Source organism: Lottia gigantea, assembly GCF_000327385.1.
Source record: "Lottia gigantea unplaced genomic scaffold LOTGIsca_47, whole genome shotgun sequence".
In the NCBI taxonomy this organism is placed as follows: Eukaryota; Metazoa; Mollusca; class Gastropoda; family Lottiidae; genus Lottia; species Lottia gigantea.
In genome coordinates, this window is record NW_008709640.1 from 972,313 (window position 1) to 988,061 (window position 15,749).

The 15,749-nt window shown below is 31.1% G+C and overlaps 1 protein-coding gene across 1 annotated transcript; it reads right to left on the reverse strand.

Moving 5' to 3' along the window:
• Window positions 1-5,559: 5,559 nt before the first annotated feature.
• LOTGIDRAFT_164786 (hypothetical protein) lies at window positions 5,560-11,595 on the reverse strand (the record flags this gene model as incomplete). Its single annotated transcript, XM_009061302.1, has 13 exons — window positions 5,560-5,678; window positions 6,062-6,149; window positions 6,434-6,533; window positions 6,907-6,972; window positions 7,343-7,443; window positions 7,726-7,803; window positions 8,071-8,157; window positions 8,334-8,394; window positions 8,872-8,934; window positions 9,866-9,904; window positions 10,596-10,716; window positions 10,927-11,026; window positions 11,503-11,595. 13 exons carry the CDS (start codon window positions 11,593-11,595, stop codon window positions 5,560-5,562), a joined length of 1,116 nt encoding a protein of 371 aa, XP_009059550.1.
• Between the last annotated feature and the right edge of the window lie 4,154 nt (window positions 11,596-15,749).

The window sequence follows — 15,749 nt, forward strand, 5'->3', positions numbered from 1 at the left end:
TACTAACAGGTAAGAACATGTATAGGTAATCTTAATTAGTAATCACACTAAGCAACTATAACAATCAGGACAATATCAGTGACAGTGACAGTCAGTGCCAGATGAAAACTAGTGAAGAGAAACCTCAACTTACAACCAGTTTCATTATAATAACATCTTATTAGAAATGTAGTCTTAACAATTCATTTTGATATTTTAATTTGAATAATTCTATGGCCAAACCACAAAACAACTCAACCATCAACATAGTCTGAAATATCTGCCTCTATTCCAGCCTCTGATGGATATTTTGACAGTTGTCAGCTGGAGTAGAGTCAGAGGAAAAAGAGATTTTTTTCCACACCTCCAAATATGTGTTTTCTCTAAAGTAATATTGAATTACCTTTAAGCTGATTGTAAATTTGTGTTGGACATCACCGTAACTTTCATTTTGTTACTATCACGTGACTCTGTGATCTTAGAACTTTTGGCTGTGCACGCAGTTTTAAATGGCCGATGTTAGATCAGTTTCGCCAAAAAAAACTTTGATAGAACCGAAGACATGACATAAATGGTGTAGGGCGAAAATGATGGTATGACTGAACTACAAAAATATTCATCTGAGGTATCTAAATAGGTTTAACCCTGCACGTCCGGAGATGTGGAATGTCCCCATTTAACAGGGCTTATTATTTCTATTTCTACACCAGTAACTATCTGTCGAAATAGCTATCAGAGGCTGGAATAGAGACAGATGTTTCGGTCTACCATCAACAATATTGTTAAAATCAATCTTATCTGAGAAATCCCAAAGTCATGTAAAAAATCTTTCATATAAAAATAAAGAGCAATAACTTATATTTATGATGTCGGCAATAAAAAACGGCTACCACAACACAATAAATGACCAAGATTTCCACTACTATCATGACAACTTAGCTTTAATGATCAATATGAGCAATACGCATGGACAATACAAGAAGAGTTATTTCCCATGTAATTCAATGATCATGAATTGATTTGTCAATTTTTAGTATGCCTTTGCTATTTTGGGCAATATTAGAAATTTTATTATGTTATCAATGTTGATAGACCCTCAAAACAAGGTTTAAAACAAGGCTACTTATTTCAAACCCCCTTCCCCCCTATACCAAAATATGGTGTTATAGTTTGTTTCCAAGTAAAACTATGAAAAGCCTTTAAGCTTAAAGGGATTATAAAGTGGTTTTCCAAACTTTTTATGTGTTTCGGGGACACTGATAGCATTTGCACAATTTGCAATTCCACTAAAACTAAGTGCTTGATGACATCAGATGGAAACTGCATAGATATCAGTAGTAGCTTCCGGTAGCCCCCCTCTAGTTTTAGTGAAATTGCAAGAACCACAGACGTTGGAATGAAAATTGGAATGGTGCAAATTTAAGCTATAATTGTCCCAGATACACATAAGAAGTTTAGAAAACCTCTTTACAATTATACATGTTCTCACCAATTGAAAAGTTTGCATTTGGAAATTTGATGCTAGAGAGGGGAACTTTTATGTAATTTCCAGAAGGGAACTGTGTTATGTAACAAAATCAAACCATATATTTCTATTTTACATTCTATTCTATAATTAGAACCACAGTGGTCAGATAGGGAAAAATTTAAAATTGTCATTCTGAAGCAAGTAGCAAATGATTTGTAGCCTACCAATGTATCAAAATAGAGTCTACCTCGGGTACAAATAGATGATCCTTTGCATGAGAGTGACCTTATTATCAACAGTTGGCCTAGTGTAGTATGTCTAGTTTTATTCTTATTGCTAGAATGCAGGTGTCAATGTCAAGCTATCGCAAACTTACAATACATCCGTTCATAATAGCTTGACATTGTGATAAAGGTAAACTCCATTCTACCAATATCTAATGTAGGCTTTTATTCTAAAAAATGGTTTGCCTTGCAAAAATCATCTGTTGAATTGAAAATTTACTAAACTTACACTGATTAGAATATAGAAAAAAACAACATTAAAGTGTCTCAAAATATCCAGCTCTCCCCTATTTATTTTACCCTATGATGTGCCCCTATCATCCCTATGAAGTTAATTTCACTGTTAGACTAACTATGAAAACATGGTCATACATCAAGACAGTGTAGATGAAATGTTATAATGATGAATTGCCTGTCCAATTCTTTAGACCCAACAATTTATTTCGTTTTATCCTACCTGTTTTTCTTTGATGTTTTCGCCGGGAGCCAAAGCTGCCAATCTGGATTTATTCTTGGATTCATCCAGACGACCTTTCCCTCGAAATCCGCCTACTGTCTCGGACATCTTGTCCGGATTTGTTCCTTAACACAATTCAAGCAGTTTGAATTTGCCAACTAATAAAAGTTCATTAATTATTTAAACTTTAGGAACTGTTGTTTCGATCATCAGGTTTCACAGGCACCTGTTCGGCCGCCATCTTGATTGTTTACCTGTATCCATGTTACGGTTAGCTCATTTGCATATCAATCAAAACATTGATTTGACGACTTGAATAACGAATTTGATTGAATTAATTCCCGAGAAAGTCACTAAACAAGTTTTCGGACATTAATCAGGTTATATATATTCAAGAGGTTTGTAAGATTAGAAATTACATTTCAATAAATCATGTCAAATTAAAGTAAGATTATTCATGTTGTATTATTGTGTGGGGATTTTATTATGACCTGAGATTAAAAGGTAGAAGTAAAAGACTTTTTATACAGAAATATTTCTGGAATGTTAGATTTATTACAAAAACCTTATGATCCAAGCCATATAGCTTTATGAAGTGGGCATGTTTCATGCTTTTACTGAGGGACCTTAGCCTACCCAGGAGCATGCAGTAATTTGGATGAGGCATTAAATCAAGGCCCAATCTGCTACAGGTTGAACAATTAGGCTTATGCCATGGTCTTTTTCCTTATTACACTGTACACAATGTAATGCTTTGCTGCAAGGCTGTTATTTTGGCTCTATATGCTGGACATGACTGCTCAACCGTCAATATCATCTATCGGACATCAAGTATAGGTTAGCCATTACATAGCTTTCAATGTCTGTCAAATGCAAAATTTAATGACAACTCCCTAATGAAATATAAAGCCATCAATCACTGCTTGGTGTCTTCATTTGCTCCATCAAAAGTGGAAATTTGTGCGGATTTCAGAAATACAGCTACTGATATCAGTTCAAAGTATATGAGATTCAGATATATTTTATTTCATTCACACAGAAACACGAAATATGTCAAAAGAATTGTTTATTGACAAAAGCATTCTATCATTAACATAGTTTAAGAAATTTATCATCAATACATATGAATTTAACAAAATATTTTATCAACAAAGAATTATCTTGTAACATAATAATTTTCTGAGATTAGAACAGGTTGGACATAAACATGATAACTTTTGCACAGTTTTGACAACTCTTGTAATTCTTGTTACCTTGTATCTGCAAAATATACAAATGATTGTCTGGATCAGCAAGCAATTGAAGCTATTACTGTCTATTACTTGATTTGATTAATCCAATTCATTTCTGTCCCAAACAGTTAATTTTCTTTATTAGTTTGTTGCAAAGATTCAAACTGGATGCTAATTTGCTACAACCTGTCAAAATGATGGAAGCATCTGAGCAAGACTTGCAACTATGGACATAGGAAACATTATAATTTATAGATTATTTGAAACAGCCGCCATGATTTGCAACTGACTAAGATGGACGAGCAGGCTTATGTTTGACAGAAGTCAACTTTCGCGATTGATTTTGGTGTATGAAACTTTGCCCTTCGATCTTAATTTTTTAAGTATTTCAACTAATTAGTTTATACCTATCATATAAAACCACACAAAACAGGCCTAGTAAACTGAAGTCAAATAAAGTCAGAGATCATCAGCTTAGCTGCTGGAATTTCAGCTGACAGGTCTACTTTTGACGGCAAACATCTGAAAGTATATCATTTATTCTACATTCAAATAAGAGGTTGAGTATAACCAAGAATAAAATATAAATGAAATAATGATATAAATATGATTTATTTACAAACAAACAAACACTAGTAAACAAAAAACTTAAACATAGATGAATGTTCAGTTCAAAATCTCGGAAGAAAAATGGCATGAAATTTTTCTAATAATACAATATTTTCTAGTCATGGCATTATCAAGTTTTGTTTCAATGTGCTAAGTAGGTTATATCATGCACTTATATCATAAAATTAGGCAGAAAAATCATTCAAGAATCTACATTCAGCAATAGCATATATCTAATTTAGTTCTATAATCGTTTCTACTTTTGTACAAATCAAAATATTTACACATTTTCACAACAATTTATAAGCATGCAAAGATACTTTGTGCATATCTATCAAGGGACAGTTCATAGCAAGGAAAGTCTACTTTCTTTAGAGGTAGTTTAAGTAGTAATGAACGCAATTTAAGTCTAACTTGTAAAGATTCAATTACTAAGTATTCTATCCCACTAAAAAATAGACTGTTCTTGTCTTCATTGAAGAATGTTGCCTGATATCGATAATGGAATACATGTAGGATGCACATTGTTTTAGTGCAATAGTAAATGTTCAGAGTGAAATTTTAGAATGTTTAAGCAGTTTTCTTCTAATGAAAACAGAAAACTATTAAGACTTTAAAGGTATAGCGTGGTATAAATATTTGTTTTAGCCAGCAGAAGTTATGAAAGGTGACACAATCAGTAATATCTGCATGTGTGATTGTTACAATGACAACAACCTATACTTCAATGGTAAATCATTTATTGTAGAAGAACCATACATGATACATCACATTTTAATCTGAAAAGTTGAAATTTAGCCCTACTAACTGGTAGAACAAATACTAGATGACACTATACCTTTTTAAATAAGAGAAAGAATAAAAAAATCCAACTTTATGGAATGTGAAATTATCACAATATATTGTAGAGATGAGTAATGAGTGAACAATAGCTATTTTGAATAACTATACATTTTAGTGAATAGTTCAAATTGACAAACTATACATTTTAGTGAATAGTTTACATTGAATAACTATACGTTTGAGTGAATAGTTCAAATTGACAAACTATACGTTTGAGTTAATAGTTCAAGTTGACAAACTATACATTTTAGTGAATAGTTTACATTGACAAACTACATCTTTTAGTGAATAGTTTACATTGACAAACTATACATTTTAACACATTGACTGTAGACTTTATCATAAACCTGGTATATACCTATATAATGGTATTACTACATCTGTAATACATGCTAATTGGGACTGCTGTTATACAAGTTTTCTGGCAGATTTCCATTAATGCTATTATTATGAAAATCTGTTATATATCCAGAGAGGCCTGTAAAAGGAGACAGAGAATTAAGACTTGATTGTCAATGTGTTAAAAATGTTCAACAAGCAATAGAAATGTTAGCATAATAGAACACTATTCTGTACAAGTTATTTTGGTTATTTTAACGTTTAGTAGCTATCACTGAAATTGTTTTGATTGTTCTATAATGTTGTTATTTTCCTGAACACTAAGAAGAGGTCGAAACTGTGCAAGTCTTAACAAACTTGATGTGGAATTGGTTGACCATATTGCTGATGCTTCAATTGATTTAGGTGGTTCATCTGTTCAGCTGAAATAGCAGCTGCAGCACTAGTAGTCTGGTGCAGAGATGGTACTGAAAAGAAAGAGAAATGAAGTGAATCTATGCAGTGTGCAATAAGGGAAATTTGTCAGGACAGCTGCATTAGCCAACTCATTGCCAAATTACAATATATCTTTCATGTACGTTGTATATATCTATAGCATACAGGGCCATGTGCATGACTAATAAAAGCTTTCAGAAAACATAGAGCATTTTTAAACAATAACAGTAATACGAAGCACTACAATAATTAATCATGAACTTCAAACCATAGTGATTACCACTTGCATGTGGTTGCTAATATTGAAAGAGGTCATGAATTCTGAATTTACCGACTAATTTTTATAAGGAAAAAGAGAAAGCATATTCAAGTCTTTTAGTTCAACTTTATGCCAAATAACACAAATAATACTCACCATATCCCATTCCCTGCAAGAAGAAGAGAAAAGCTTCACAAACTTTCCCTGGTTGTTCCTCTAACGGCATTCCACCACAATCTGCTATCTGAAAACCAAGACAGAGTATACAATTTGAGTTAAAATTATCCCCAGTCCAATTTTTAAAAGTATCTTGATTACTTCAGTTAGGGTCTAACAGCACTCAAATTTACCGTTTGACCTAACCTGATAAACACCGACTCATAAAATGCCAGCAATGGAGAGGGTAGAAATTTGATTGGCAGATGTCATCCAGTTAGGTCAATAGGTTATTTTAATGAACATTCAAGAGGGCTGTCATTAGACCCTAACTATATTTAAAAAAATTTACAAGTAAAATGCAGCACTTACCACCATAAAATCAGTTTCTGATGGATCCATTTTACCATTCATATCTACAACTTCCTCCATATGTGGTGAACTATTTCCCACTAACACCAAACTACGGCATCTACAAATATACAAAAATATTCATATAGATTTATTCCAAAAATCTCTCAAAAATGTCATATTTATGATGATATCTCTCAAAACGGTTTGGTTAAGATTTGGATAAAAAGATTTGGACCTGAAGTCAAACACAATGAGAAAGCTTTTACGCTATAATTCACATTTCTCTGTCTAAGGACTAGGTCTGGTGTCTAGTTTACCCAAATCGTGTCTGCACTGTGTTCACTTCTATTTTTTACTGTATCCATAGTGTCTTGCCAGGCACGGTACCTGTTTATTCCTAGCTCAAATCCATTTGGTATGTTACTGCTTATCTAACTGCACTGTAGCCATGTTGAAATATGAATACTTCATTTTCAATGAATAATACTCACTTAATAGTTCTGGCAGCAGCTTTCTTCATTGGGTCCATTTCTCTCATAATATTTAAATCTGTACGTCTGAAAATATTATCATGTATGAAAATATTGGCAAAACATAAACTGGCCAAGAACAACATATTTGAAATAAAGAAAATCATTTTCATCAATTATATTGGCCTCATAAATAAAGCATTCTGCAAAAGTGAAAGCATCAAAATTGAACAAATATTCTTAATATCTTGTATTGCCACAAACTGAAATTAAAGGAACCCTCACACCATAGTGAATATAGTCATGAATAATGAAAGTGCCTATGAGTTTCGCACAACTCACAACTCAGTTGCATGAGAATTGGGTTCGAAACTTATAACTGCAATTATTATTCGCAATAATTGCTAATGTGTTACTGTGATTTAAGACCCAAAATATTGCTTAAAACTGTACTTACTTCATATGAGACTCGATGAATAAGCCTAAATTCTGGGCATTAATAGATTTAATATATTCTTTATAACAAGTTATCAAATCATGGTTTTCCCATCTTGTTTTCTAAAATAATGAAATAAAGTTATATAGAGAATATATTGAAGTAATATATTGCTCCAACATTCAGATATGTCCTCTTATCTTATTCCAATCCAAAGTTAGTAAATTGAGGTAGAAACAAGCCTACAAAATAGAAATCATGTGGGTTTACATCTATGGTGGCGTTCTAAACTCTGTTCTAACGTATTTTACTGAACTTAGGGTAGAAATCACGAATGTCCAGAACTCTCCAATTGACATGTTATTCAAATTGTTTCCTAACTCAAAATAGAAATCATTTCTCACCTTGCCAAACCAGTGCCATAAGAGGTATTCTTCAGTGAAATTGGTGACTTGACCGCTGAATAGGTACCATGAGTTCATCTACAAGAAAAATATAACAAATTCAAAATACTTTTGCTAATTGTTCAAAAATTATCAGCATTCTTGTTTTTCTTCAAGTATAAGGCACCAGGCCCTCTTTTCTCAAAGAATCAAGATAAAGTTGGTCATAAAAGTGCTCGATGTAAAATTCCACACTAATGGCAATTTCTTTTTTGGCGAGAATTTTTAAGAAATAGGGGCCAGGGGGAAGATTATTATAAGTACCATTGTGAAAGAATGTGTGATAGTATAATGACAATGACATACCTTTTGGTAGCCCCATTCAATCCATCCTGCTTGTGTAGATGTAGCATTAATAAGAACCAAGGAATCAATGGTGTCACCATGTAATAACTGAAAAAAAGAACAATTTGAACACATTCAGATACATAAATTTATTTCATGATGAACTGAAAACAGTTTAATATCTCTGGAAAATGAACAGGGGGAAATGAAGAAATGTTCTATTTAAATGTCTGTACTTCACAAGGTTTTAAGACATTACCATACTTTAATCATATCATACTTACTTCATAACGACTTAAAATATTAGCTCCTGCTCCAACTCCAAAACCAATAAATCTCTTCATTCTGAAATATACCAAGATTATTAACGTAAAAAAGTGTTCCTTGAATATCAGAGAGACTTAGATATGCAGCATATAAACAACCAAATGCCTACCAATATGAGATCCAACATAGAAGAGGGTGATGGACGGCCATACTCTAAAGAGCAACACCAGACTGGTGTCTTCGGACCCCAAAGGAAAACAGAAAAATTGACAGCCAAGAAACACTTGGCGTTGAGACCTTGCACACAGCAAGAAGATAATACGCGCCTGGAAACAACTAGATAAGGCACCCAAGGGAAATGCTTTCAAAGTTGATAAGAGATCCCATTTTACTGTAGTGCCATATAATTATAAGTATAGTTACTAGTGTTTATTTCAGTATTCTCTGACTTCTTATGAAAAGAAGCAAAAACTATACAAGCTAATGGAGATCGATATTTTAATCAATTGATCTCAACTTATACAATGACATTTCTGTGTTACTCAAAATACTTACTCATAATGTTCAACAACTTGATGTACGCCTTCTGCTAACTGATCCATAGATGGGTACACAAATCTGAAAATAAAGTATTATTGTTTATATAACAACAATAACTTAGTGGATATGGATACATCTAGAAGTATATTTTGACATTAAAATCATCATATCCATGCTATTAATACACATATGATTATATCTTATTAGTAACCATCGACTGTTATCACAATTTCAAAAAATATACTAACAATCTAATTAACTTATACTTTTATCAAAATAATTCATCATACAAATTTGCCAACAATGTTAAAAGCAAATTAGCAAAATTCTACACAGCAAATTTGTTAAAACTTGAGATTCAGTTAAAATTAGTTGCAAAACTAAAAGTTATTCCAAAGCTGACACTTCAAAATTTCTAAACATTATTGTGTTAATTCTAAAAAATAAATAAAAGATTTTAAAGAAAAATATTCAGTAAAACAGAAAACATAATAAACATGCATGACATAAACTAAAGGGCTAAATCTTTTGGTGAAGCATGCTTGAAGGGGATCAGATAGAAACTAAATTTCTTTCAACTGAAATGATAAATCTACTACCAGAACTAATCTACCAATACCAAAAGCAAATTTCTTAGCCCAAAGTCAATACGGCTCACTATGGTAAACATTTTTCCTTAAGATTTCAAAGTTGGACTGTGAAAGTATCAAATCTAGTTGTTGGTTATTATGTTATCAAAATTTGTGACACAATGTGACTTTAATTGTAATGAATGTCTTCACAAATGTCAAGTCTGTGTAAAAAGAAATAGAAGTGACGAGGGTGAAACAATAACAGATCATGTGGTTGATTTTAGTGAACACGAGGACAAGTATCAGTGACTAACACAACAATTTGAGTGAAATAAAAAGATATTTTATTATGTTGATGTAATTAAAGAAGTAAAAACTGCTATTGACTAGTAAGAAATAGAGATTTGGAATAGCCTGTTATTTGATAGTAAACCTACCTGTTACCCAGTGATTCAGGGTTACCCAAAACATCATGTCTGTTGAGGAGCAAATCAAATCAATTTATTTCAAATGAGGTGGGGACCAAGGTTTTTTCTTGTCAAGGAATACTATGTTTCCATGGGGAAAATGAACTCTGATTAAAATAAGATTATAATTTCGTTTCGTTAATGTTTTTTTGGTCAGTCTCCATTGTAATCTAACAAGATTTATACCAAAGTTATGTACTGGTGACATTTAAAGCTATTTATAGTAAACAATCATGCACCACTCTCCTGCCAATCAGAATCACTTTTACAAGCGAGTATCGGCAGTCTCATAATCTCATTGGTCATATTGTTCACTTTGGGTTTGCTATCCCACAATTCATAGATCATTTAGACACAGAGTCCACATGAAGCAGTGTGATTGGTTGAAATCTTTTTAGATTACAATGTTGACAAAGAAAAAAAATAACAATGAAACAAAATTGTTATCTTATTTTAAATAGATCGTCCAAATGTAAACTACATTATCCTATTAAAGGTTTAATCAAATTGGAATCTAAGGCATGAATACTAACTTCATGCAATGCTAATCAATGAAAGATGTTACAGCAACGATTCAGGCGAAAATCAAACAATTCTTAAAATTTCAACAGATTATTTCAAACTTGCAACACAATTGAAATCCAATAAAACAAACTGCAATCGGATAAATATCATTTCTATTAGATTCTAAGTTACTTACTCTGGTTTCAGATGCATAGCTCCTTCTTCTTGTCCTGGTGCATTGATATGATACACACAGAAATGTTGTAAAATAGGTTGCATTTCAGGGAAGCTAAAAAACCCTTGGAAACATGTCACATCTGAAAAATTTTTACAATGGTAATAATGAGACTAAAATTTACAAATATAACTTGACATTTAGATTTTTTCCGTGGAGTACAAGCTAATAGGATATGCTTGCGGCAATTTACTAAATACATCGATGCACATTTCCACACCATCTCCTAATGACAGATTATATATCGAAGCGCAATTTAAAGATGGTCAGTTAAAAAACAAAAGAAACTCACGGTTCAATCCAATATCATGAAAAGTGACAATAGGCATTTTAGACCTATCCCCTTGTATAGCAACATGCATATTACCATATGGTGTTTCAATATCATCTTCCTGCAATTTAATATTTAATCACACATAAAATAAAACAGAGTTATAAATCCTAATTTTCTTTAACAGTTAATGTCACAATATAAAAGGACTTTTAAGTTAAAATATGTCAAATATTTGACATAATTTTGGCCCATAAAGAGAAAGTTTCACAAAAATAATGAATTTGAAAGCGACTGATTTTCCAAATATTAAAGATATCTCTTTGTATCTTCACAAGAACAAACATGCCTCTTGTAACACCTTTAAAGAGAATTAGCTTTGCTGTCTGATAGAGTTCAATACATACTATCCATGGCACTATTTAGAATTAAACTCTGGTTATTAGGATTTAGTTCTAAATATTCTAACAGTTCCCAAAAACTTGTGTTGATTTGTACTTGATTTAACTTTAAGTCACAAAAAAAAAAGAAAAACTTTAATACAAAACAACAGAAAATAATCATTCTTGTGGGAAAAAATAAATGAACACAACTTACCTGTATCAAGATGGCTGAAGCATCATGAAAGGATCTTGGTTTGGGATCTGTTGTATCAATACTAGTCAACTCTATATCTGTTAACTTCTCCATTCTCCTTGACTAAAATATGTCCAAGATATATACTCTTATAAACTATATCTCCACTTAAAAATAACAACTACCATATCATGCACATTTATAGTCTCATAAATCAAGCAGGAATTTAAACAACTTTTACATAGTCAATCCATCAACAGTTTCAAAATACAAGATAAAACAAGATTTACATGGTGCACAATAAAATGCAGTAAAAGTGAGTCATATATACAGGTGGTCAGGATAATGTGCATGTATTTACTATGATTAAAATATTATATCATGCTAATAGTTTCTAGCCCTCCTCTACTCTATATAGCCCTTCTGCTTTTCTATGTGAATGAATACTACCGCTTTGGATGACTAAAATGACCAAAATGAGTCTATATTCAGAAGTGAACCTACCTGTCAAATAACAATACCTAAATCCATCTATAACATTATAATTCCATAAATACTTAGTAATTATCAATAAAATTAAAGGAAATTATTGAAAAATTACTTAGTTTTATGGATTTATCAGATTATATAGGTATTCTGTATAGTAATAACACCAGGTAAGTCTACTAATGAATATATACTCTTATTGGCAATGTTTCACCGTTTGAGTCTTTTCATTTTTTGTTCATTCCAAGAGGTAGTCTTCTTTTAAAATATAGGGGTCAATCAAGGTTAGGTTTAATAGCTCTATCTTTCAAAGAATGTTATCATGTTATTGAAGTTTTAATTGTTACATGAAAAATCTTGTAAAAAATATGCATTGTCTAAGAAATATTAATTAAGCAGACTACGAATTCCCCACCCCCCCCTCTAAAAAAAAAAAATCCAAGATAGTCTACATTAAATGTAAAATATCACCATAAAAAAATGTACCAATATGCCAATACGTATAATTAGTAATTACATACTTTTACCTTATTATAAAAGCATTTTAAATCCCTTTATACAGATTAAATCCAATTTTTATAAATTTGACAGTATTTTTTTCAGAAATCCTTCAAATCACAAAGAAAAATATGACCAGATTGAAGTACTTTCAGTAGCTCATCTGAATAAATTATTGCGTACTATATGAAAATATGTTGACAGTTTTATGAAAGTATAAAATATGATGAGGAAAAACTAATCCCATGAATAAACAATGTTTTGTTTAACAATATATAATGAAATTTTAGTGTCTTGTGACAGGACGTGAAAAGTTTGTGAATATATTTGGTCAACTGTCAACCAAATCAGATGGACAAACATTGAATACTCTACTTATATTACAATGTCTACTATGCAATTTAGGACCCTAGAGTTAGTTCATAAAGAGTTTGATTGAATTGATGAAAAAGTATGTAATTATTAAATTTTGATATTCTTATCTAGAAATATTAAAACAAAACTTGACTCATGTTGTTATTCAGAATTACATACTATGTGATCTTCAGACAATTGACCTATTTTCAGCCTGCAGCCATACTGATGTTGGACATGTAGAACTTATTCTAATTTACAACTTCAAAACCTTTCATGTTGTTCTATTTTCTGTTAATGTCACAAATTTACTAATAAATCTGACGTGATAAAAATATTTTTTAATCTAATTTTTCTAAAAATCTTAACAACAACTTTTTTATCGCTAATAATTTGCATAATTCTTAATAAATATTATATGTTAAATAAGTGACAAAACTGCTAAAGACCAACATTTATCATTGTACAATGTCATCTTGGTATAGCCAGGCCACTTCTTCAAACAAAAGGTTATAAAAATCTTAATTTGTGATATAAGAAACAGCAGTCACGAAGTAAGTCACGTTTCTGCTATCAAAACTAGACTATTTGTTACACCTTCAAACATAATGGACTGTTCTTGTTTATGTCCAAACCCAGTCTAAAATGAATAAAATATTTATACACTAAATAGAAATAAGGCAAAGTAACTACTGCATTTAACAACGATAAGTTACTTAACAAGTAACAAACCTCTTGGCATTGATCTTTTCCTAATAATCCATTTACAATTGGGCCCCATATAAATAATGAGGAAAAATGATTCATAGGGATTTTACAAATTGACCGAGATGAGAAGTTTTTTTGGTGTAGCCAGATAAAGTACCGTACATATTTTGAGAAAAAGGAGCTAAGAGTCTGTCTTCAAAGGGACATAATATGTATACTTTGATGATTTGATGTTTTGTTCTTAAGCCCTTTCTGGTTTAACCACAAAAAAATATACTTCATTTCACATTAAAGCTAATCATACAAATATGGAAGATTTTGAGAAATATGTCCCAAGGTCATTAATTGTGCAGTGCTTCTGTGGATCCAAAACTGGTATTGTTGTTATACACTATAAATATGCTTTCAAAATTATCTATCCTATATTTCTGTGACAAAATTTTAATTCCTTTAACCATTTCCACTGTGTTCATAGTGAATATCAACAGCAAGTACTTAAATAATATGAGGCATATTAGAATTATCTCCCTTCACCTGTCTAACTACTATACTACTAAAGCATTTCTATAGTCTATAACCCCAACAGAGACAGAATATAAGTATTGATAAGAAAAGAATCTATATAAGCAAGCAGTGTTTAGGTTTGAAAGCTGTGATAAAAGAAGCAGGGTTTCTACGCTATGTGGGACTATATCTGACCTCTTCAACAGAAGTAGTTCTTTGTAACAATCCTTGAGTTTCCATTTTTTATTAACTACAGTGAGAGAAATCAAACCTGCCATGCAATCAAATAAATAAAAAAAAATTAATACAAAATTACATTCTTTGGAAATCAAAGATCAATCATTTTCACAAAAATTAATGAATAAAGCTGAAAAAAAAAAAAATTTGATTGCATGCACATTGAAAAATACAGAAAGAAAATTACACATAATATACACAGTAAATTTTCAATTGAAATAAAAGAATAATGAGACCAAAAAGTTTACAATACTTATTCAGATAATGTGTTCATCCTAGAAAACACACCAAAATGAACATACAATTTTCAATGAAATTCTCCATGAGCTTTGACATCCCAAAGAAAAAATTAATTGACAGACTGAGGAACAACAATACATAAATCAAATGTTAAATTTCAATTTTCTACAATTCTTACACAGTTTACCTACTATTAACTAAGCTTACTCATCTGAAAATTTAAGAAAGTTGGTTTTAAGATCTACTGTTTTATGAAAAATGATTTCCTTCAATTTTTACCTTAAACACATAGATTTCCCTCTGAATTCCTCAACGCAAAAAATTAATGTTACCTGCAATAACCTTCAAAAAATTCTGTATAGCCGATCAAAAAAAATTACTGTACCTCTTTTTAGTTCCTAATTTGTCTGACTGAACCTAAATAGTCACTAATTTTCAATGGTGTTGATCGGTTGATAAGCAACTAAGTTGTGTGAATGATGTGGCAAATTAGCAATCTAATATCTTATTGACAATCAACTGATGATATAACACTGCCTATCATATGAAGTAATATTACAGAACAATAAGCAATATAGATGTTTAACTGCCCCAGGCAAGTTTAAACACAAAACAGAATACAATAGAAAGCATGTATATTGCTAGTATATCATATTTCTGCACTGTTGAATGAGGAAAGATGATGATTCATTTTGTTGATACCAAATGTCAAGAAATATTGACAATTAATCCGAAACTTTTTAATTTATTTGGACATGAAAACAGTATAAAATATTATTCCCAGATTTAGATTAAAATAAATGAAAACAATAAGACATTTAGACTTTTAAGGTAATTCTAGAGTCTCCAGGGTTTTGAGTATTTATTACTAAGTTAGTGACACCACTTCCTCAATGTCAGACATTAACCTTAACCCTATATATATTATCTATGATTAAATGATTCCTTTTGCATTTTTGAAACATGGAACTGTAAAAACTATATTTATGCCTAAAGAGCCTAGTTAGACACAATAATTAAGAATTATTTTTTTTCTGAACAAATATATTTCCCCTATATTTATTTTCATGGAGAGATCTAAGTTTTCAAGTCTCCATTTTGTATTCCACAAATATCAAAATGGAAAACTAATATGGTCAAATTTTATTTAATCAAAATATTCTTTGAAACCATCATTGCTCAATATACTGAATTCATTCCATTACATTCTGATTGATTTTACAGCAGACACCCCTTGACTG